The following is a 26,116-nucleotide window of genomic DNA, read 5'->3' as shown; positions in this document are numbered from 1 at the left end:
ACACACACACACACTAGAAAAGCAGCTTGAAAAAAGATAACATTTCTTTTTTTTTTTTTTATCCGTTTTTGCACCAGTTAGTGTTATGAAGGACGTCTGCCGCAGTCACACAATTTGGCTGTGAAATGCAAATTTCAACTATTTCAATGTTTAAAGGATGTCTGGATGTGTGCAAAGAGCTAATATTAATATTAATTTGTGTAATCTTTTTGAGTTTACACTGACGCCACTTTGTACAGCTGGAAACAGCGTCCAAAATGATAACGATATATATTAGCCACCCATGTTACATAATTTTACAATATCCTTTTCAATGGTTAAAAAAAACAAACAAAAACACTAACAAAAGACTGGCTAATGCACATTCTATTCATATGACTATTTCATTATTTGGGTAGGAACGGAGCTAGCTAACTACCTTAGCTCAGTCAAAACAAAGGCTGGTAGTAAACAGTGTCAAAAATGGTACTTACATATTAGCACATACCACTGTGCCATGCCACATCACCTGAATTTCAGGGTACTGTTGAACCAGAGTATTAAAAAAAAAAAAAAAACATAGTTGGGTGCAGTTTAAAGTCTGCTTTAAGAAGAGAGTGCAAACTACAAACACACTGTTTTACTATTATGTTGGTAGTAGCCAAGCTAGCTAGAAAGCTAGCTATGCTAGCACAGTCAGTGATGCACCCAGGATGCAAACTTGGCTAGTTAGCATGTAGCTAGCTTTAACGTAAGCTTATTGAGCTTGTTTGTGAATATGCTTCACTGGAAACAAAGTTGCTACCATTTAATGCCTAATTTTAGACATGGCATGAAATATTTGAGATGATAAAAAAAAATCATAACCAATAAGTAGCGCCCCACAATAGCCTTGACACAAATTGCAAGTTGGCACTGTGCCACCAATTACTGTACGGATAAAATTTGCCTAGCCAATCCTGAGTGTGACTGCGGCATTAGGAGTTGTGATATTGGTTGAAGTATTATGCATTGTCACAACTGTCCAACACATATACATTAAATAACCATTGGCGACACAACAGGACAGAAAGCCATAAACACCGTGACACCTACAGAAAAAGAATGAGAACATGAAGAACGGTGTTTTTCAGAGTTGAGACAGAAGGAGACATGTCAGGTGCATTATGAGTTTCTGCAGGTTCTCAGCTCTGAAACGCCGAGTGGCTGCTGTCCTGGAGATTTGACAGTCTCACCACTGAGCGCTTCTATGGCCCACCAACTGTGTGAACTGTAGACAACATATTCTCCATGTGTGCAGTGGGCAAAGTTTTGCATCTAGTCCAAGAAGTCTTCCTTTTTATCCTTCAGCGAAACAGATTTGTATTTCCCAGCCCACTGACCTGGATATTATTACAAGTGAGAGGGAAATAACACTGGCTGAACAGCTGGCTCACCGTGCAATCTGCTGCACATCTGTCATTCCATGGCGGTCTGCAGGCCAGAGTTTCAGCCACCAATCTCTTCTCTGCGGGCGACAAACATGTTTTTCAGCATTTTAAAATCTTTTCTGGTGTTAGTGACTTCAGTCACTCTGCTGGCTATTTATGTTCCGTTGGATTGTCATTTGGTAAAACGTCTTCTTGAGGTTGACTAGTCTCATATCTCAGGTACAGAAGGAAATACGTATTATTTCAAGGATGGAAAAACAAACAAAAGTTAACTAAAAAGGGGAAGTCAGATATACTTGCCTCAAGTCCACGGCTACGTCTGCTTAGTCTTTTAATATTTACAGGAAAAATTAAGCTAGTGACGTGAACAACACTGACAACGGGCACAAGAACAAACTGACAACAAGAATAGCAAGGGTAAAGATAAAAGGATCCAAATATTTAATTCATTCATTCAAAACAAAGAATATCTTTGTGTTTCTTTAAAGTCAAGTCAATATGACCCGGTTATGGACCTCCTGCTACGACGGTACTGCAAGATAGATAGAAATGATGTCGTTCCTTTCAGTTTGTAACGTTAGCTTAGTGTCTCTGCAAGGCAATGACGACGGCTGCTCTGTTTAAGGGGTAGAGAGCTGCTTCGTAAGCCTTAACGTGGTGCACCATCGAGGGCAGAGGACGACGGGGTGCTGGGGGTGGACGAACGCGGGGTAGCAGCAGGAGGAGTAGCAGCAGGACTCCCAGTACCGCTGCTTGGGGTGCAGGCGGAGGAGCTGATAGGAGCAGGGGTCTCTGTTACCGGGACGCTTCCCTGCTGCTGGTTGGCTTGTTGCTGCTGCTGCTGCTGGGCCTGGAGGGTTTGGCCGCACACGTGGTGGTGCTTCTCCCAGTCCTTATGCTGGCAGAAGGAACCGCAGTAGCGCGCAGTGTTGCAGCCGCTGCATGTCTCACTGGCTTTCCGACCGCAATTCCAGCAGCTCTGTCGAGCAGACAGAAAAAAGTTACTGTAAGTAACACCAAATGACATTTCTTATGTCAGCACAGAGGAATGTCAGCACCCAGGAAGGCCAGTTAACTGCTTTCTTTTACATTATACTACCCTCCAAATCTATCTGTGTGGACCAAAGCGATACACAGCGCACAATCACAATCTTGTGAACACACCTTTACACTCTCAGCTTCTTTTGGTGTGCTTTGCTCTTGTAACTGTCACTCCTGCTCCTGATTTTAGACGTGTGCCAGATTTATCTCGTGGAAAGAGTATGTGGACTATTTGACATGGGCCCAAAGCTGGTGAAATAGAACCCAGGTCTAAATATTGGTAAACCAACTTCCTATCCCACTAAGCTCTCTGCTCAGAAAGTATTTTTCCAAAAACATGTCTCAAAAAGGAGGGTTATCTTATAATCAGGGTTGTCTTATATTCAGTGTGGTTATAATAATCCTCCTGCTACTAGTATTAGATAAGATTACCTAGAACTTTATTAATCCCTTGGGAAGACTCCCTTATAAGGAAATTGAGGTTCCAGCAGCATTGTATAGCAGCACACAGGGTATCAATTGTGAGAGTAAAAAAAATAAAACAGTTTGCAAATATAAATATAAATACACGAATATAAATAGAAATTTCCTGTATTTCCTGTCGGTAGCATGGCTCAAGCTGAGGGTCACCCCTTTGAGTCTGGTCTGCTTGAGATTTCTTCCTCAAATCATCAGAGGGAGTTTTTCCTTACCACTGTCGCCTGTGTGTTTGCTCTAGGGGTTGGTAAGGTTAGGCCTTACTTGTGTGAAACATCTTGAGGTAACTTTGTTGTCATTTGGCACTATATAAATTAAATAAATTGAATTGAATTAAATACCAGACATACTAATACAATACCATGCTTTTGGAGGGTGATATGCATTTTCAGAGGCCCGACGTTCATGCCCAGTCGCACAAAATGTTCAAAATGTTCGCCCTTGTCTAACTTGGGTGAATATCTGTCATTTTGGGTGACTGGGCGTGAACGGAGGGACTAAGAAAATGCATGCTGCACGACAACAGCATGTTATTTGCGTTATTATCACTTTTTACTGAGATACACAACACGTAACGCGTACATAAAAAGTTGTACGCGTACATAAAAAGTTGTCCACCCCACCCCCCCAGGATGATCCAACACAACATTCTTCCTAACATGCGTCATGTGTATTTTGTGCTCCTACCTCACTGGAGTCCTCCTGCTGGTTGATTATGGAGAGTGCATCCTCAGCCGCCTGCCTCTTGGCCTCGGCTACTGTACGTTCCATCTTGGCACGCTCGCTGCTGATCATTTCGTGGGCCTTGCGCTCGGCCTCCGACACGGCTTTCTGTAGCTCTGACATGGCCTGCCGCTTCACCTCATTCACAGCTTCTTCTGGAAACAGGATGAACACACATGGAGTCAAGTATCCCAGAGTGTAGCACCCTGTCTTAGTCTAGGACCGAACTGAGACGTGTGCACATCCTTTAGGAGAGGATAACTCAACTGTTCAAGACTAATATGACCCCAATGAACAACTTGGGATATGTACCAAAACCTCTATCTGGGACGAACAGCCTGAAAATGACCACGCCCTTTTAAAACATGACCACGCCCTTTTCCATCCTGAGTGTTACTTCAAATACAGCTGTATTTTCGGGTAGCTGGGATCCACGGCTGCAAGTACTGCAAATGCAAGGTAGGTAACTGCTGTAGAAACACAAACACTGAATGAGCATAATCTTCATATCTGGATTTTGTTGTGTTTACGTGTTTTAAAAAGACTCAGTGATGTGATGTCATAAGTTGTATTATTGACTGTTGGGGAATTTCCCTGATAATCTTTAAAACATTTAAGATCTCTAGATACTGGTGTCTGCTAAAGAAACAAGTTCTGTTTTGTATTTTTTTCCACTTTAAATCAATATTCCATTGATAACAGTATGACTGAAAATAAAATTTCATTATATTTGGCAAATGTTGGTTTTCTGTCGCTGTACTAAGTTGACCCACTTATTTTAGCCATTTTCTCTTAAAATATCTTTTTTTTTTTTTGCACTTTTCTATGACTCTCCCAAACATTTATTGGTCATTCTGAATATTTTGAATACCTTGAAAAATCTATAGCTACTGCAGTTTAGAAAATACAGCTGTATTTGTCGTAACACTCAGGACGATATAGGGCGTGGTCATTTTTAAAAAGGGTGTGGTCATTTTTAAAAAGAGCATTGTCATTTTTTAAAAGGGCGTGGTCATTTTTTAAAAGGGTGTGGACATTTTTTAAAAGGGCATGGTCATTTTTTAAAAGGTTGTCATTTTTTTAAAAAGCGTGGTCATTTTTTAAAAGGGCATGGTCATTTTTTAAAAGGGCGTGGACATTTTTTAAAAGGGCGTGGACATTTTATAAAAGGGCATGGTCATTTTTTAAAAGCGCGTGGACATTTTTTAAAAGGGCGTGGACATTTTTTAAAAGGGCGTGGTCATTTTTTAAAAGGTTGTGGTCATTTTTTAAAAGGTTGTGGTCATTTTTTAAAAGAGCATGGTCATTTTTTTTAAAAGGGTGTAGCCATTTTTTAAAAGGGCGTGGTCATTTTTTAAAAGGGCGTGGTCATTTTCGGGCTGTTCATCCCAGGTAGAGATTCTGGTACATATCCCAAGTTGCTCACTGGGGTTCATATGAGTCTGGAACAGTTGAGTCATCCTCTCCTAAATGATGTGCACATGTCTCAGATAGGTCCTCTACTATCTTCAGGAATTAAGAATACTGCACCACTTTACCATTAATCTGAGCCACTTGAGATTATTCGATTATTACGTTAATGATATTAAATAAGTATGAAAAAAATTGATTAAAAAAAACACAATTTTATTTCAACGGTTCCAGTGTGTTATTTGAGATTTGTTTTGTGCGGTGAATAACCTGACCGTGTGGGTGTTAAGCGGTGGAATTTCGACTAAACATCAAAGCAAAAGGAGAGCTTTTTGTTTGCTCCCATCAAGCCTGTAACTTGACTAATTGTATATGCAAATCAGGCAATTTATATTTAAATTATGCATTTCCATTGTGATCCCACAGGCCCATGCGGTGAGGGGAAGTGGGAAACCGGTAGGACACTGTGCAAGGTGCTTGAATATTTATCACCAACTGTAAACATTTTTTTCTATTTCAAACAGATGTATTCACCGGCGCACTCCATTGTGTTAAAAAACCTACTTTGCAAACCTCCCTGGGTCACATTTAAATCAGCCTTTTCTCAGCCTGAATATATGCAATTGAAGTGACAGGATTGCAAAAATATTGAGAAGAATGAAAACTAGCAGGCACCATTTATCCCGCAGACAAAAGACAAACAAAGCTTTACGTGTAACAAATGTGCTTCAATTTACCACGTCGTTATTGTTCACACACACTTGTATTGTAAAAACAAAAATCTGCGTTCAGTTCAGGCAAAGGCATCCTTTTTTCTCCCCCTCTCCATCACGATTGAGCACAATTTTTAAACCAGGGTGGTTCTGTCTTTAACTTGCTGCTCTGCCTGAAATCATGGAAATTGTCTTGGTGCCATGTGATATATGTCTTGTGCACAGAATTGTGATTACACACCAAATGCCTCAGATGGAAGATCTATCAAAGCTGGGGAAGAGAGTGCTGGAGAGCCGGCACAGTCCCAGTGGTGATACTCAATTCAATTTAAATGCATATTACTTGTTCGGAGTATCTCACACATCATGCTTGGTCAAGCAATGGGACCATTTTTTTTTTTCCTCAGAGGGTTTTAAGAAGCAGATATACAGTATCACTTTTTTTTTTTTTTTTTGCTTGGTGACAATGGTCAGACAATGAGTTGAAAGAATACTACAGTATATTTGTGCAAAATAAACATGCAGGGGTGGTGGCCAAGGTGGGAATCAAATCCATGACCCATGAAGGTTCCCGGTTCAAACCTTCTCTTTCATCCTTCTATTGACTTTCATTCCCCTTCTCTCCAGGGCATACCTCCATCTCCCCAGGCTCACCTCAACCTGTTTTTAATGCCCCCTGACACATGCACGACTTTGATCTGTGCACTTGCACGCACATCGTCATGACAATCCCACCCGCTGTGTTCCCAGCTGGACACAGTGCTTTGTTCCACTAGATGCCACGCATTGTGCACTGGATGCTGCTGTGTATATAAAATAATTATTTCATAGCAGATTAATCATTTTCTCTGAGTTGGCTGTTGAAAACGCCTCTAATCACTTCCGGAATCACAGCGGACTGCTCCAGCAGCAGCTTCTTTTTTTTTCTCTCTCTCTCATGGGCTGAATGAGGTGGAGAACACATTTGGAACCATCTAAAAAGGTAATTATTTGTAATGTTTATATTCTATTTATAATATTTATATTGTTTATATTATATTGTAAAACAGTTGCACGTTCATCCCTTCTTGTGATCAGCTGTAAAAGTATGTTTATGATGGATTATACATCTCGTTATAATTGTTCAGATGAGCTGCGCTCTGATGCAGTGCGCTGACACAATCACTCGCACTCACACGCAGTGTTTTTGAATGGTTTGCGCAATGTTCACGTAATTAATGTGCGATGGAGATTTTGAACATTTCAATTATTTTCTTTGCACACTTGCACGAAGCCGCGCACAGTCTACAACGGTTTGAGACGAGTTTACTCTCATGCACGGCAGAGTGCGTGCTAGTGCGTGGATCAAAGTCGTGCAAGTATTAGGGGGCTTTTACTCTCACTACAGATTACGTTGTCATTGACAAACCCCACCCTGCCACATTTTTCTATGTAATGTGGAGTTGCTTCAGACATAGGGCGTAATCACCATGCAGGTCCACCTTGGGACTGCTGTGGTGCAAACAAGGGAGCAGCAGAAAGGACTTACTATTTGCGCAGTATAAACACTGAAAAACTCTTTTTAAAATAGTTGATTTTCATAAGGCGTCTTAGTGGTTAGCACTGTTGCCTCACAGGGAGAAGGTCATGGGTTTGATTCCCACCTGTGGCCTTTCTGTGTGGAGTTTGTGTGTTCTCCGAGTGTGTTTGTGGGTTCCTCCCACATCCAAAGACACACACAGGTTAGGTGGATTGGATACTTTAAATTGTCAGTAGGTGTGCGTGCAGGCATGAATGTGTTTGTTTGTCTGTATGTGGCCCTGTGACAGACTGGCGTCCTGTCTGGGGTGTACCCCTTCTCACGCTCTATGAGTGCTGCCTGGGATAGGCTCCAGGCCCCTGTAACCTTTATTTGGAGTAAGCGGTTGAAGATGAGTGAATGATTTTCATAAGCTGGGTTACCATTCCAGATTGGTGTAAAAATTAAGAATGTTAACAACACATAATAGTGAAATGACAGCATAACCATTAACTGATGGAATGTGACTGCTGGATGTTCTCTTCATGTGATAACTGTCATTCTATCAAGGCTTTCATCAGACATGTAATAGTAATCCAATAGCAGTCCCACTAAATATTGTCATTTTTTTTAAATCCAATTTTGTCGTAACCTCATCTTTTATATAGTTTAACGAGCTCTTACTCCATCTACACATACCGCATTGTGTATTTTAGAATGTCATGTGACTCTTTCTGTACGTCAAGATCTGCATTATCCGAAAGTGTTTCCATTGCAGTTTTTCATAATAAGGGTTTTTCGAATTGCTTGAAAAAACCACCTCATAAATATCTGGCATTTAAAAAAAAAAAATACATGCATTCCCATTCAGCATATTTTCAATTTGCGACTTCAATTTGCGTAATATGGAAGCGAATGGAAGCCAGCCTATTGTCTCTTTATTTTCATAGTTTCACAAACTCCACACAGAAAAGGCAGGAAGCAATCCCATGACCTTCTTGCTGTGAGGCATCAGTGCCAAGCACGAAGCCACCGTGCCACAGCCAAATCAACATGAATTATTTTCTAAGAATATCCTTATGCATAAACTGAAGGCTACCAGGGGACAAGACTGCAGACAGCAGGATGAAGGGTGAGAATGGTTTTTAAAGGAACTCCACTTATCTACATCCAGCTCAGAGTCAACCAGATGGAAAAGATGGCCTTGAGTTCTACACACTGAAATGGTTTAAAAACTGCAGAGGGACCAAGAGCAAGGAGGAGGAAAGGAATGTGTGACGCTAATGATGGCAGGTGAGGAAGTGCTCCTCACCAGCTTTTTTCCAGATTTCTTCAGGGACGTAGCCAGACACAGGCCGATGTAGCAGCTCTCTGTGAATTTCTGTGAAGACACAAACAGAATTCCGGAAATGAAAAATCCCATATGTTCTGTCTTTATTCCCCAAAAAATTGAAGCATTAGCAATCATGACCATGATAATAAAGATGAACTTTTTTTGTCACTTTTTTCAAAATGTGAAAAACCAAAACAAATGAGAGGTGAAGGTAGACAGTAACTGATGCAGATTCACGTGCACTCAGCAAAAGTCAGACGTGTTCACAACTGGTATACTTGTGATGTTTACTGTCACCAGATGAGTATTGTTGCATTTGCTTGGAACGTACATTCAGGTGGTTTTACAAAGATGCAGGTTATTTAGGGAATAACCCCTTTGTGTCTGATGATGGGCGGACGTTCATGCTGGGTTATACGGTCGAACATACAGCTTTACCGGTGACACGTAGTTTTAGCGGCGACGCGTTAGCAGAGCCGGTAAAACAGATATTTTCGACCGTATAACAGCATGAACGTCCACCCATCATCAGACACAACAGGGTTATTCCCATTCTAATCTAATTCCATCATTTGCGCGGTTCATTTTTCTGTAGGTAATTCCTTCGGCGAGACTTACCGTGAAGCAGCGAGCGTTTCTCCAACAGCGGCCAGGGCGTGGAGTAATCCATCAAATGTGAAAATCCATCAAATATACTCAACAAAAATATAAAGGCAACACTTTTGGTTTTGCTCCCATTTTGTATGAGATGAACTCAAAGATCTAAAACTTTTTCCACATACACAATATCACCATTTCCCTCAAATATTGTTCACAAACCAGTCTAAATCTGTGATAGTGAGCACTTCTCCTTTGCTGAGATAATCCATCCCACCTCACAGGTGTGCCATATCAAGATGCTGATTAGACACCATGTTTAGTGCACAGGTGTGCCTTAGACTGTCCACAATAAAAGGCCACTCTGAAAGGTGCAGTTTTGTTTTATTGGTGGGGGGATACCAGTCAGTGTCTGGTGTGACCACCATTTGCCTCATGCAGTGCAACACATCTCCTTCACATAGAGTTGATCAGGTTGTCAGTCGTCAAGACCCCGGACCCCGTACTCCCGGAGCACTCCCCACAGGGTGCGCCGAGGGACACGTTCGAATGCCTTCTCCAGATCCACAAAACACATGTGGACTGGTTGGGCAAACTCCCATGAACCCTCGAGCCCCCGATGGAGCGTGTAGAGCTGGTCCAGTGTGCCGCGACCAGGACGAAAACCACACTGCTCCTCCTGAATCCGAGGTTCAACCATCGGTCGAATTCTCTTCTCCAGTACTCTGGAATAGACCTTACCGGGGAGGCTGAGGAGTGTGATCCCCCTATAGTTGGAACACACCCTCCGGTCCCCCTTCTTAAACAGAGGGACCACCACCTCGGTCTGCCAATCCAGAGGCATTGTCCCCGATCGCCACGCGATGTTGCAGAGGCGTGTCAGCCAAGACAGCCCCACAACATCCAGAGACTTAAGGTACTCAGGACGGATTTCATCCACCCCAGGAGCCTTGCCACCGAGGAGCTTTCTAACCACCTCGGTGACTTCATCCTGGGTAATGGATGAGTCCGCCTCCGAGTCCACAGTCTCTGCTTCCTCTTCGGAAGACGTGACGATGGGATTGAGGAGATCCTTGAAGTACTCCTTCCACCGCCCGACAACATCCCCAGTCAGGGTCAACAGCTCCCCACCCGCACCGTAAACAGTGCTGGTGTAGAGCTGCTTCCGCCTCCTGAGGCGTCGGACGGTTTGCCAGAATCTCTTCGAGGCCGACCGACAGTCCTCCTCCATAGCCTCCCCGAACTCTTCCCAGACCCGAGTTTTTGCCTCTGCGACCGCACGGGCTGCGGCACGCTTGGCCTGCCGGTATCTGTCAGCTGCCTCTGGGGTCCCACCTACCAACAAAGATAAGTAGGACTCCTTCTTCAGCTTGATGGCATCCCTTACTTCCGGTGTCCACCACCAGGTTCGGGGATTGCCGCCGCGACAGGCACCAGAGACCTTGCGACCACAGCTACGAGCAGCCGCATCGACAATGGAGGTGGAGAACATGGTCCACTCGGACTCCATGTCTCCAACCTCCCCCGGGATCTGAGAGAAGCTCTCCCGGAGGTGGGAGTTGAAGACCTCGCTGACAGAGGGTTCCGCCAGTCGTTCCCACGATACGTTTGGGCCTGCCAGGTCTTACCGGCTTCCTACCCTCCCAGCGGATCCAACTCACCACCAGGTGGTGATCAGTCGACAGCTCTGCCCCTCTCTTCACTCGAGTGTCCGAGACTTATGTACACCCTTGTGCTCGAACATGGTGTTCATGATGGACAAACTGTGACTAGCACAGAAGTCCAACAACTGAACACCACTCGGGTTCAGATCGGGGAGGCCGTGCTTCCCGATCACCCCCCTCCAGGTCTCACTGTCGCCGCCCACGTGGGCGTTGAAATCCCCCAGGAGAACAATGGAGTCCCCAGTCGGAGCGCTATCTAGTATCCCTCCCAGGGACTCCAGGAAGGTCGGGTACTCTGCACTGCTGCTCGGCCCGTAGGCCGAGACAACGGTCTCTTGTCTCTTGTCTTGTCTTTGGCGACCGTTCCACAGATATTATACGCCTGATATGTCACAAGATTAACCAACCAGATTCGCGGAAAAAATGTAATTGGATTAGAATTTGAATTTAAAATACAACATTTGACACCTTACCTGATGTTGCGTTGTCCTGATCTGCAGGGCTCTGCTGCCTGGACTGCCCACTTGCAGTGCCCTTCTTCAGCTCTTCAGCATCGCTGTATCGTCGGATCCAGTAGTTGAGCTCCTCGCGGTCGGCCTCCTGGCACCTCCGCAAGACCGTCAACGAGCGTCTCGTTTTCTCCACCATGTCCATGATACAGTTCAGCAGCTGAGGATCAAAGGGAGCGGACACTGCGCTGAGTTCACACATAGACTATGATCCATTTGATGACACGTGGTGCGTGTTGGACTTCACCATCAAACATGACATCAGACACTTTTTAAAATGTAATGTTTCATTATATTTACTTGCAGGTGACAAAGTAGGATGAATTTGTTGGTTACTAATGGAGGTAGGTGAGTTAATGTGACTGACAATACCACTGTTACTCGAGTGGAAACATACAGGTGGGCCCCGTTAATTTGCACACTCAAAAGTAACGATTCGGCTTTACTTGTGGTCAAGTTGTGGACCCCAAAAATTTAGATAAAGTCAATTTAGATTTGACCATTTTTGGGAGGGATCGTCAGTGTTCTTCCTGTTCGAAACTAATATATGGTTGAAACTGTTACCGTTTGAAGCTTGATTCATTCCTGGATGGTGATGATTTCTTCATCTGGAGCAGGTTCGGGATCTTTTTCTTTCTCCTGTGGCTGCTGCAGGTCAGCAATGAGGGCGGACAATTCTGTGCGGAAGATTCCTGAGAAATGGCGGGCGCGTATATAAATTCCAGCCCAATCTGTACTGGCAGTAAGGATCTAAAGAATTGCATCCAAAATTTTCAAATCGTCAGGAATCTTCGGCACTGACAAAGCCCTCATCGCTGACTTGCAGCAGCCAGAGATGCCAGATGAAGAAATCATCACCATCCAGGAAGGAATCATGCTTCAATAGTTGAAACTATTATAACATGGCAAGGTAAACTGATTTTAAGTTTTTTTTGACCAACTTAATTAACTCCTGGTTTCAGATAACTTGCAGTCTGATTTTGTGGACCCAAACCTGCACGAGATAACGGGGCTCACCTGTACAAGCAATACAGAACACAATACAAAAACGGTGATATTTTGTTTTAGCAAAGACAATTTCATTGCTGTCCTTTATATCAATGTTAAAATCCCAACTCAACCCATTTACTGTCTAAGCATCTGAAAAAAAGCTTAGGTTAAGCATACCACCCATGCAACAAATGACCAACATGCACATTATTATAGAATTGCAGCAAAATATAAGCCAGTTTCATACTTGCAACTTTCACTAGAAGGTCGTCAGGGAGGGCTTACATCCACATATGTTCCAGAAAATATGTTCAGGCTCAAATAAAAAATAAAATCCCTCATTATCTAGGACATTATCCATTCACTTACCAAATTTCATCAACTTTTTGAGTTCAGTGTTGCTATGTGCCAAACATTCTTCTGGATCTCAGTTCCAGAATATATTGTGGATCACTTATTTCCTGAAACATAATCTCTCTGCTCACCATAATCTCTCTGCTGAAAATGTTACCTCCTTGCCAGAGGTAATAAACCACTCAGGTGTTATGAGAGAATACATGAAATCATCATCATGGAATCAGAAAATATTGTGTTTGGGCTCATTTTATTCCAGAGGAGATACAGTAAGCTTCTTTTCAATGTCCCTATATTGCCATTTTGTTAAGAAATATTGGTTATCGGAACTCTTGGTGAAATTCTACTCTACTTGCTTTAGTGGCAAATGTCCACCAGATGGCGATATTGCTCCATTTCAAGAACTTTGACCACAGGCCAGTGGGGGGACATGATGACCAACCTGTTGCTTTAAAGCAGTAGATATAGTGTTGAGAATGTGACTTACAGGGCACTCCCTCCCATTTACATCTATATTTCTTTATACCTATTGTTAACACTGTTTTGCTATTTTGCACAAATACCAGATGTTTGCTATAAAGCACTTATCACTGAAACATAAGAGTGATTAGCCAACAGGACAAAACTGTATTAATCTGTCCTCTCATATTTTGGATCAGATCTAATTATCATCAGTCTAGTTTCAGAATTAAGCATGTTAGTTTCTGATTTAATTTCTGTCAGAGCAAAGATCCAATTCCCAGCCTCATGTTGTTTTATATATATATATATATATATATATATATATATATATATATATATATATATATATATATATATATATATATATATACATAAATGCAGGAACAGAACAAACTCAGAAATGCAAAAATATCAAATATCTAGGTTGGCCTGTGTGGATATAGAACCAGTTCCATGTAGGAAAGAGGCATTGTTTGCATACAAACCTGCACATTTTATAAAGGGAACATTGATTCATACAGTGCAACAGTTCATTACAACTTAAAGAAACATCATCTGTTTCAGAGACAGAATGATAAAGAATAGTAATAAAAATGTTATTACTTTTCTTACATGGTCAAGGTGCTTCCACTCCTCAGCCCACTCTCTGTCTGTTAGCCGGTGGTCGATCACTTCCTCCTGCCTCGTCCCTGCATGCATACCTGGACAGACAGAGAGACAAATGGACAGAAAGAGAGAAAGATGGATGGACAGACACACAAATGGCAAGTCAGTATAACAAAGGATCATTCCATCAGTCCCCCGTTCCCCCTTTCATTTATCCATCTTGTGGTTCCCGGCTGACTCTATCCATTTCTTTACTGTCTCCATATCTCTCTCCCGCCCCGAGGGCAGCTCTCAAATGACCAAGCTTGTAGTTCAATAAACATCCATCACAAGGCCAGACATGGTTAATGTCTGTCCTATCTTTAGAACAGTTCAAGTTGTCATTAGACCTTCACCGGGGCTCGGTCTGACTAGAGAAATGTGACGATGACATTGCGCATAAATGTGCTTCTGTTGCCCACTTGTACATATCAAAGTGGATTTTTTTAGTCTCAGCAGACAGAGGAGCCTTTAGTAAGATAAGTGTACTCAAGTGTTTATCAGTCTGACTAAAACTCATCTGGTTTGTTCTGATTTCTGTAGAATATAAAGAATAAAACCCGAAGGAATGGTGAATACATGATGTAACTGTGGCAACGTCTTTACTCTTAAAACCTCCTATATGTGTCTCTTGGATTAACCCAGAGACAAAATTATTATTTTTGAACCATTTTCAAATTCAAATGAACACACACACACACACACACATACACTCAGCTCATACTAGAGATGACCCGCCCGGATGTCCTCACCGATGGGTCTGGCTCTTTCCCGGATCTCCCGATGATTGGACGCTGGGTGTCTGTAGGTGTCGCGGTAGTGGTGGGCGATCGCCATGTCGTCCAGTCTGTAGTGCTGTGGGGGGAGTGGGCCAGGGTGGGGCAGCCCGTTAGGCTGATAGGACAGCCCGTTGGACGGACTGAAGCGCTGGGCGGGGCTAATGGTGCACGGTCGCTTGCTGGGGTGTACCTCCGGATGCAACGCGCCATCCCGCTCGAAGCCGTTCTCTTTGGTTCTGTGTGGAGAAACAGGCAGAGGCGGCCTCACTGTCAATTCTGGTGATTTAAACAACAGCTGCTTTTTCTTTTTTTGTCTCAAGGTGGATGAAATCTTCACTGTAGGAATATTTTAAGCTTCCACCTGCCTTAAAGCTACAGTGTGTCAGATTTAGAATCATCTAGTGGTGAGGTTGCAGACTGCACGATGGTGTCACCAGTCACAATATTGTTTCCCGTCACATTTTTCTTCTATAGCAAAGTGGAGTCATGCTCTCTTCTCTTGTGATAAGAACTATGTATGATCCTCCGTTTCAAAAAAATGAGGGTTCTCAAACTTGTTAGCCTGCACTTGCAAACATTAGACAGAGTATATAAGAGAAAACATATTCCTCTTTTTTTCAAAATTCCAACGACACTGCAAAATACGAAAGGCAGAGTAAGTGTGCCCCTGATGGGTGAGTGGATCCACATGGTGGTACAACATGGCGGCCTCTCTTAGGAGCCCCACTCCCATGTAGATATGAAGACCACTTTAGCCACAGACTGCTCCTCCCCAAGTACAGGACCAACAGACTGGAAAAACTCCTTTGTCCCTCAGATCATCAGACTGTACAACTCCTCACTCAGGGGGAGGAGGAGTAACAGGAAGACAGGGGATGGGAAGGAGAGGAACAGTTGCAGCCGGTAAACCAGTAGCGAGCAGTATTTCTGGTATTTATATTTTGCAAATTGTTTTTTACTTCTATTTTTGATTTGAGGAAGAAACCTGAAGCAGAACAGACTCAAAGGGATGACCCTCAGCTTGGGCCATGCTACCAAAAGGAAATACAGGAAATTTCTGCTTATATTTGTGTATTTATATTTATATTTGCAAACAGTTTTTTGTTTTACGCTCACATTTGATACTCTGTGTGCTTCTTACCCTGTGTGCTGCTATACAATGCAGGAATTAATAAAATTCTATCTAATCTAATGTAGACAACTTCATAGGGTCTTGTGGAATTTATTAAGCCTTATATTCCATTATGTGCCTTCCGTTCTCAGGATGCAGATTTACTCTGTGGTCCTCACGTTAAGAAGAAATCAAAAAGCTTCATCTTATTGTGCTCCAATCTTATATAATAGCAATAATCTGGCACTTGAGATGAGAAGGACCAACTCTGTTGAGTCCTTTAAGGCCAATCTTAAAACACACTTTTTCCTATATCTTATAATTCACGCTTATTGGAACTCATTTTAATGTAATATTTTATGTTTGCAGTGTTTGTAGATTTGGTTTTAATGTCTGTTTTTATCATTTTAATTTTTATTGTGTAATTTCTTTTTAATGTTTAATTGATATTATAAAACACTTATAATTATGCTGTTTTCCATTTCTACTAATAAACACCACTAAATCCTACATATTGTCATTTAAAGATACTTATATAGTTATAGTTCTGCTTAAATAGTCAATAACAATTAAAAACTCGACCAATGAACAGAATCTTTTCCATAAATAGTTTTTTTCTAACAATCACATTCCTTGGAATTTCCTGGGATTCTTTCAACAAAATAATTCATTGTTCTCATATTAATTACAGATGCTTCCAGGGGATCAGGTGGATTTTTGTTAGCCTGCTTGTGAAGATTAATGTGGCCAGGTGTGTGTGTGTGTGTGTGTGTTCTTAGCTTTGTCAGTTCACAGTAAAATTTTGACCCCCCCGAGTATTTTCAATCCACTGGTTTCTCTCCTCTCTGCTTTTCTCCTCTATCCCCACTTCCCTTGCGCTCTCTCTCTCCGATGAACAGATTGAACTTCTTAATGAGCTGTTTTTATGGGCTGCTAATGCTCATCCACAGCTCTCCATATGCTCCCTCCCTCCATCCATCCATCTCTCCCTGCCTCCCTCGACTCATCCATCCATTCTTTCCACCTCCCCGGCTGCACTCTTTTCTCCACAGCTTTGCTGCTGCAACAGTGTTCTTACCTACAGCACAGCACTCACACTCACATCCACATAGGCAACCTAATGAGGTGCAGTTTGTGCACATTCCTCACAGGCAAGTTTCATGTGCATGACGTCGGCGTGCATGACAGAATTAGACATACAATATGCAGTTAATAAAATAGATGCAAAATCTTCTTTATGATAGTTACAAATGTTGCTGTGGTACTGTTAGTCTGCAAATGATAGCTTTGTGAATATTTAATTATTCAATTAATGACGCTATTAGTGCACCACAATCAGTGCTGTGACCTATTGTTGCCAAATTCTTGAACTTGTCTCCTAAATGTCATTTACAGACGAGTGGAGCAGACCAACCATACCAACCATGTTTTTAATTAATCGACGGATAACACGTGAAGGTGAAATCAGGCTGTGCACATGGACACAGTTTTGATCATAATGTCCCAGAAAGAACCATGTGCATGCACGCCTTAATAAATCTGGTAATAATTGTGCCTGTGCATGCTCCTACCTTTATGCTCATTGTGACCATTGATGTTACTGAGTATTTTTGTCTAATCACCAGTAGTAGCACATGGTATTATTGGAAAAGACTTTGTATAAAATAACTTGGAAACAAATAAGCACCAAATTGGGCAGGAATATTCCTTGAATGAATGTCTGCAGATGATTAGTTTAAAGAGGTCATTCAGCATTTAGGCAGAAAAACATTTTCCAGGATGTGAGTGTCTTGTACCTCCACAACCAATAGGGCTGGAGACATAATGTATATCTATCTATCTGTCTGTCTGTCTGTGTCTCTCTCTGGCCATAAGCACACCCCTGTAGCCACGACCTCCAATTTATCCTTCTCATTTAAGTGAATCTGCCCAAGGAGTCATGGCCATAAGTATTTGGACAGTGACTCTGTGTGTGTGTGTATGTGTGTCTGTGTGTGTGCATGCATGCATGCGTTTGTGTATTTGTGCATCAATCCATGTTCAAAGCCCATAACAAAACCAAAGGATTATTGTTGATGAGCAATCAGAGCAATCAGAGATTTCTGATGTCCACCAATCTGGATCTGCATCACCTCCAACATTCAGTGGAGTCTTCCATGCAATAATATCTATCTGTGTTGCAAATGTGGTGAGAATCTGTTAAGTAGTTTTGACTTCAAAGCCTATATAAAGGCAAATATTGATCCAGAATCCGGATCCGGATCAGCCTCAAAATGCAACGGGTTTTTCCATGGCCTTAAATCTATCTGTGGTGAACATTTCATCAACATCCGTGTAGTAGTTTTGATGTAATCCTGCTAAAAGTAATCCTTCAAAGCCTATATAATGTGGGAGGTGATGGACTAGTGGTTAAGTGTTGGACTTGAGACCACAGGATCCTCGGTTCAAGTCCCAGCCTGACTGGAACAGTGTAAAGCACTTTGAGCATCTGATGCAGATGGAAAACTGTTATACAGCGGCCCCTTGTTTATCACGGGAGTTACGTTCTAAAAATAACCCGCAATAGGCGAAATCCGCAAAGTAGTCAGCGTTATTTTTTTACAATTATTATAGACGTTTTAAGGCTGTAAAACCCCTCACTACACACTTTATACACTTTTCTCAAACAGGCATTAACATTTTCTCATTTTTCTCTCGTGTGTAAACACTCTCAAAGTTCAAACCTTAGTAGAAAAATAAGACCAACCTGTTTTCAGGCCCAAACATTTGTTTGAGAAATAAAAATAGAACGTTTTCCTATAAATAATTATGATGGCTTTTAGAACTAACAAATTTAATTTTAACGATCAACCTACGAGGTTGGACACGTAAGAAATGATTAATAGTGACTGACCAGTATTTAACAGTTCCTTTGACCGCGCCTCTTTGTCCTGGTGCCGCTCCGCTGTCGCGTCTTTTTCCACTGAGTGACACCTCGGTGCAGGTGTCTTTTTCCGAGTGAAGAACACAGTTATGGGTAGTTGTTGGTGCTCTTTTTTCTTCTGGGCGAGAAAATTCTTATAAACAGACACGCAGAATTCAATGCGCATGCTCTCCCTTCGCGGTGCTGCGACCGGCCTGCTTGATGAGGACGCAGAACACAATGCGCTGTAAAAAAAAAAGAAAAAGCATGCAAAATTGGACTAAAAAAATCTGCGAAACTGCAAGGCCGCGAAAGGTGAACCGCGTTATAGTGAGGGACCACTGTATATAAATGCAGTCCATTTATACCATAACGTGAAACTTGATCCAGAATCCAGATACAGATCCGGATCACCTCCAAAATGTTATGGATTCTTCCATGGCCTAATATCTATCTGTGGAGAAAATTTTGTCAACATCTGTGCAGTAGTTTTGACATAACGGCAATGATTTTATTACGTCTTTGGTGGATGGAACCAGTTTTCTTAAGATATTTTGACCACTGAATACATGAATGTTTCCATAGTATCAGTATCTTTACTGTAATGTACTGTAATTTTGTTGTTGCTTCATTGTTTCCTTCGCAAGATTTACATAATCAAACTGCCACACCCATTAGCATCTGGAATATCAGAATACTAACAAAGCTTTGTCAGAAAATGCAGGGTTTTTTTCCCCCATGTTTGTTTGTTTTGTGCATATTGTACACTAAAAACTCCGGTACTTCTGGTCGGCTTCCTGCAGATCGTGGTATTAATCCAGATGCACTGATACTGCATCGTTGTCTGTAATTAAGGATTCTCATCCAAATTCCACTATTCCGACTCGGGGCTCCAATAAGCCGGAATGCAGCGCAGAGGTAAGCAGAAATGAGAGGTGCTTAGCCAGCCGTATTGGTGCTGGAGCCTCATCTGTATGTGTTATCAGCCCATCTCCCGAGACACGCGCACACACACACAGCTGCATACAGATGTGCTCATACATGAAACCTTATTATTTTATTCTCACTCTAGCACTTAAGCATACGCACACCTTTTCCCCTCAGCTCACTCCCCTGTGCACCAGATGGACTGCAAATATGCAGGTAATACAGAAAAAGTCTGCCATTCTCACTGTTGGCGGGGGAAAGAGAGGCAAGAATTATTAATATTGCGTTCGGCATTTTTGTCCCTCAGCAAATATAAAAAGTACTTTTTCTCCTCACTTCTGCCTGTAAAGGAAAAAAATGTAACCTCACGAGAATTTCACTTTGTTTCAGTAACCTACGAACACATTGTACTTTATGGCAAAAACTTTTGTAGAAATGAAAAATGCTTAATAATCTTATATATAAAGTGCAGCGTATGTGTGTTAGTGTATGTATGGGTAAAGAGGGGACGTGGGCAAGACAAATGAAGCCCGAACACCAACAAGCTCAGCTAACAGGCTAACCACCATTCACGGGTTCATTAGATCATGTTTGTGGGAGCAGAGCGGTGGTTCTCGTAACCGTTTTGATTTTGGTGGCCATTAAAAATTATGACCCACGTATTTTCTTAGTAATCATGGATTAACTGGGCCTAAAGTCTTGATAGCTGCTACAAATGCTAACAGCATTAGCATCTTACTGACAAGGCCAGCTAACAGGCTAACTGCCATTCAGGTGTTTATTAAATCATAGTTTATGGGAACAGACCACTGGTTCTCATAATGGTTTTGCTTCTGTGGCAATTAAAAATGATCATCCACTTATTTTCTCATTAATAATGGATTAACTGGGCCTAAAGTCTTGATAGCTGCTACAAATGCTAACACCATTAGCGTCTTACTGACCAGCTAACAGGCTAACCGCCATTCAGGTGTTTATTAAATCATGTTTGTGAGCGCAGACTGGTGATTCTCATAATGGTTTTGCTTTTGTGGCAATTAAAATTTATCATCCACTTATTTTCTCATTAATCATGGATTAACTGGGCCTAAACTCTTGATAGCTGCTACAAATGCTACAACATTAGCATCTTACTGACCAGCTAACAGGCTAACCACCATTCAGGTGTTTATTAAATCATATTTGTGAGAGCAGACTGGTGATTCTCATAATGATTTTGCTTTTGTGGCCATTAAAAATGATCACCCACTTATTTTCTCAGTAATGATGAATTAACTGGGCCTAAAGCTGCTACAAATGCTACCACCATTAGCATCTTACTGACCAGCTAACAGACCAGCCTTGGTTCAGGCGTTTGTTTCATGATATTTTTCAGAGGAAAAGCATTGGAAATGAGATTTCTCCATTGGATATCTGGGCTTACACTCCTGCACAGGGTGAGAGGCTCGATTATCCGGGAGAGACTCGGAGAGTGCCGCTGCTTCGTAGCATCGAAAGGAGCCAGTTGAAGTACTTCCAGTATCTGGTGAGGATGCCCCCTGGTTGTCTCCCTAGGAAGGTCTTCCAGACATATCCTAGTAGGAGGAGGTCTAGGGGAAGACCCAGGACCCGCCAGAGAGATTATATTTCCCATCTGGCTTGGGAATGCTTCAGGATCCCCAGAAAGAGTCCCAGGACTTGGCTGAGGATAGGGAAGCATGCATAGGGAAGATTTTTAATTTGCTACCACCCCAACCTGAACCTGGATAAGCAGCAGAAAATGAATGAATGAATGAATGAATTTTTCAGGGCTGAGCGGTGGTTCTCATAACAATTTTGCTTTGGTGTGGGCATTAAAAATTATGACTTGCTTATTTCCACAGTAATCATGGATTATGACGTAACATCACAAAGCAACGACAACTGCTGCAAATGCTAACACCGTTAGCATCTAAAATCACATCAAGCAGTTTCACTCGATGCTAATACCAGCACACACACGCACATGTTAAATTACCTGTTTGTAGAATTAACTACATAACAAGACATATTATTGCAGATATTTGTAATAAAATGCACAAAAAAGACCAGTGTCGCCGGCCAAACGGTCCCCCCTAGAAATCGGTCTGCCCTGCCTTCACTGCACATGCGTCATTAGCCGCGGTTCACGGATTATCACATTTCTGCTTAAAACTGCACTCCAGTCATTATCTATCTCAGCGAGAAATATCTGAAGCTTTTGTATAACAATCATTTCCACATAAATTCAACATTATTTCATCACAAAAGACGAAGGAAGCGATCACAGTGCCACAGCTACACGAGCTGCTAGGGAATGCGTTCACTGCGCGTTGGTCATTTCAAAGCATCACAAATTATCACCTAATTTCTGCTTAAAATAGCCTAGTTTCTGCTTAAAACTGACTTTAGAATGATTTAAGAGGTTTTATCTTGTCATCTGATGGTTAATAATCCCATGAATCCATTTTATCACTTTGGGTGAAGAGACTCTGTCTCAGACAAGCAGCTGGGCTCCGAAATGATGCATACGCAGTGAAGGCAGGGCAGTAGAGGTGGGCGGATCGATCCTAATATCGATAATATCGATACCAATGCTGGTATTGATATTGAACGATCCTCCTGTAAAAAGATTGATACTCAAGCTTTTTTTCTCTCCCGCACGCACTGACTGCTGCGCACGCAGATTCATCAAAGTCTACTCTCTGTCTGTACGAGCAGCGCTGCACTGTCTCACACAACACGGAGCAGCCCTCTACCTCAGGAGATTTTGTTTTAAGTTGTGTTGATTTTTTAAACAAAAATGTTGATTGTGATAAAGTATTTTGTTGTCATGTACAATGTTTGAAGAAATTCTATCCTAGGTCTTTTGGATCCTTTGGCTCTATGAAGCTTAAATATGAAAAAGTATCGGTATCGATATCGGCGATACTGGGCCTGTATTTACTTGGTATCGGATCAATACCAAAATTCTCGGCATCGCCCACCTCTACAGGGCGGACCAGTTTTTAGGACCGGACTGTTCGGTCTGCGACACCGGCCTCCAGAGCGGCAACAGAGAGCAGCCTGAACACACAAGCTGTCACTCAAAGCAGCCACACCCCTAATGTGTTAGAACACACTGGGCTTTGTGGCATCGTGAATGAGACAATGAATGTGATGATGTCTGAAAGACAAGAAATACATATTTAACTGATATCACTGGCTCAGCTTACATGTATTTTTAATTTGTTCCACTTGCTTCAGCAGAGTATTGAGGAACAACGCTTTCAGAGATCATGACATTAACCACTATTTTCCCACAATAAATGACAGCACCCATGGCTGCTAAAAACAGCCTTTTTGAAACAATTCACTCTCTGACTAATATAATATGGTCACTGCCTTTTTTTATATATATATTTTGCATTATACATTCTAACCAACGGGTACTTCTGCTAGTATGTAATAATTAGAGCATGCCAGCCGAAATCTAATTACTGTTATCTAAAGCTCAGATCTGACTGGACAAAATTACAGTCAGAGAAAATTCATGCATTTTGTAATAAGATTTAATTTGGCATTCCTGAGCTGAGAACATGCACACATGCTCACTGTTGGCCCAGTCCCGTCTGTTTGCTTGTGCTGCGTTCAGGCGCAGACTGTTGGAAAGAGGACGACAGGTTATTACAGCGCTGTGTGTCTTGCTGGATGATACGGCTCAATGCTTGTCCATTAGACCGCAGAACATGGAGTCACTGGATGTAATGGATGTAATAATTTGGCTGGGATGGGGTTTGGGGGTGGTTTAACTGATGCAGAGACAAACACACTCTGTGTACATACACATCTGATCATGCATGGAAGCAAATGCTTACCCTAATTTGAAAATCATGCACGGAGAAAAGAGGCGTCTGAAATTTTTGTGATGGCGCAGCCGTCTCTGGTCTGTCCTTGGGATCTCTGTGGCCGCGTGTACTGGGTCGACTTTTCTCATCATTTCCTCAGTTCTGGCCCATTAAGAGACAAGATGTCCAATGGAGCTGCTGGCACGCCAACAGACACTTCTCACACTTACATTCACACATTGCTGCAGTGGTACAAACTATTGTTAGCTCATGGCCTCATTTTTGAAGTCTGACACGTTTTGTTACATCGGCTGTTTGAAATGTGAACATTCAAATCCAATTATCTCCCTTAAGTGAGTATATGAGATAATGTTTTACTGTATTATTTCAAAGCCTCATGCACTTGCACAGAGCATGTGAACTCACCATCACAGGGTTGTGTCTAAGCACTGTGCTGCAGCGTATCAATCACGACGTTAGACAAGTGCATTCAGAGCTCATTTAAATTAATACCATTGAGGCAACATGTTTGGGAACAATCCTCTACTGTCCTGCATTGGATGGTACAGTGCCCTCCAAAAGCATTGGAACACTTGGTACTTCACAATTTTTTTTATTTGTTTATGCTATTTCAAATACAGAAAATCCCCCCCCCCCCCCCCCAAAAAAAAAAAAATAAAAAATAAATAAATAAATAAATCTAAAATTATCTTCCTTAGACTCAAACTGAAAACAAATCTCTACAACTTGATATAAATTAATTAAAAATTATACCAGCCAAGATGATGGGTTGCATAAGTAATGGAGCGCTTTGGTATAATACCTGTTCAGTTTTATTGCCAGTTTTCTTCAGACAAGTCAGGGGATGGATACATGAACATTTCCAAGTCACTTGGACCTTATTTACATCAATTATGAAGAAATACAAACAGTATGGCACTCTATGGTAAATCTGTGTGGAGTAGAGAGTTCTCAAAAACTGAGTGACTGTGCAAGAAGGAGAAGAGTGAGGAAAGCCACCAAGACACCTAGACAACCCAGAAGAAGTCATAGGCTTCTGTGGCTGTGATTGGACAAAATGTGCATCGTGCAAATTCTGCATTTTGTATACCCACTTATACAGCTTCATGATGAAGTGGTATAAAGGAGGATTTTCTTTCACCAAAACATCAAATCTATGCTTATATCTCAGATGCAGTGATGCCGGCGTTACTCTAATCTAACCACTTTTTTTAGTAACAAGTAATCTAATGCGTTAATCTTTCCAAATCAGTAATCAGATTCAAGTTACTTCTCCAAGTCATTGTGCGGTCCTATTATTTTTGCATTGTGGGTCGATAGCAGCATTAAACTTGGTCCGTGGGCAGGGGGTCGAGGTTTGACTGAACTGCCCACTTTAAGCGAGCTGTGAGCTTTTCATCCGTGGTTTTCTGCAGCAGCTACGACTCGTCCTCACCTCTTAAAGCGCGCTGACAACAGCACACCTGCACTGAGCTTTACAAAGACATTTTTATGCTTTTTTTCCTCCTTTATTTAGAATTCTTAGCTGAACCGCTCCGTATCTGTTCGCTAAAAACAGCTGATCCTCCGCGACGCATCAACAACTAACACTATTTTCCATTCAAATGCACCTAAACTCTCTTTCTGAGCACATGAAGTGAAAATGCAAAAAACTTTCTTACCTGTAAATCTGGTCATGTTTTCTGCATAAATAAATGTTATCCATGCATGTTATACATGGCCAGAGCTTTGCTTGGAGCCAACAACCTCCACATAATGCATAGAGAAGACCAGATAGGAATGTTCCTGGCCCACATGTTGTTGAGGATCAATAATAAAGATCCAAAAATGCTGACAAGCTGTTTTATTCCCTCACCTGTCTGGCGTCCTCCTCTTGCCATTTTCATTGACATCCAGCAGGAGTTCAGAGGAGTCCACTGGGGAGGTGGTGGAGGAGGTGGTGTCCAGGAGGAGCTGCTCATGCTGGGCCAGGTACTGTGCTGGGTTCTGCTTGGCGAGCCGGGCGCAGTGCAGCAGCTCCCTCTGCAGGAGGGGCAGGTTGGCCTATAAAAGAACACAAACCTGCGTGTTTTAGATGAAAGCGAAGACTGTTTGAAGGTGCTGTGGGAAAAGAAGCCAGAAGAAAACTTTAGATTCAAACATAGTAAAATGTAACAGGTTTTGACACCACAAAGCCTGAAAGTCAAAAAGTACAAAAGATGATACCCAAGTCTTCCAAAAAACATCCATCTGGGGTCCCAAAGGATCCATTTGTTGTCAAAGCACCGTTACCTCATTATCCGTGAACCAGCACCATTACCTGTGACCCCCAGTGCATTAACGCTCGTCCACTTTATAACTTCAACATTTACTTAAGAATTTTCACTCATTTTCGCTCTCTTTGACGTAACGAGGATGGGCGACTTTGTGTGTGTGTGTGTGTGTGTGGGGCGTTTGAGTGCAGTGGTGCAGGTACATTACATGAGCATCTACTTCAAAGACATCTGATGGGGTTCATTTTAAGGCAAGAAGATGAAAGTGTTGCATCAGTCAGGTTCAGAATTAGAGAGCGGGTTCTGTTTTGTGGAAGGACATCAGAAGATCCTGTGGACGGCTACATTTTGAATTTAATCGCCTGCTATATTATTTATTTTTGTTACGTTTGCATGTTCTAAAACATTCTTTCTGTTTGTTTGTACTCATTTTAAAAGGATTTGCATCATTATAGTACAGCAGATAACTGTAAGA

General features: G+C 42.1%; 1 protein-coding gene across 1 annotated transcript in view; it reads right to left on the bottom strand.

Annotated features, from left to right (window-relative positions):
* Positions 1–859: 859 nt before the first annotated feature.
* The window catches only part of runx1t1 (RUNX1 partner transcriptional co-repressor 1), a 196,533-nt gene continuing 171,276 nt past the window's right edge, over positions 860–26,116 (bottom strand). The window contains 7 exon segments of the mRNA XM_034160154.1: positions 860–2,388; positions 3,615–3,805; positions 8,584–8,652; positions 11,339–11,534; positions 13,793–13,881; positions 14,578–14,840; positions 25,245–25,432. Of these exon segments, the coding sequence (XP_034016045.1) occupies positions 2,059–2,388; positions 3,615–3,805; positions 8,584–8,652; positions 11,339–11,534; positions 13,793–13,881; positions 14,578–14,840; positions 25,245–25,432 (1,326 nt within the window). The 3' untranslated portion in view covers positions 860–2,058.

Source organism: Thalassophryne amazonica, chromosome 20 (genome assembly GCF_902500255.1).
Source record: "Thalassophryne amazonica chromosome 20, fThaAma1.1, whole genome shotgun sequence".
Classification (NCBI taxonomy): domain Eukaryota; kingdom Metazoa; phylum Chordata; class Actinopteri; order Batrachoidiformes; family Batrachoididae; genus Thalassophryne; species Thalassophryne amazonica.
The sequence above is the reverse complement of the archived record's forward strand: the minus strand, read 5'-3'. Positions and strand labels throughout refer to the sequence as shown.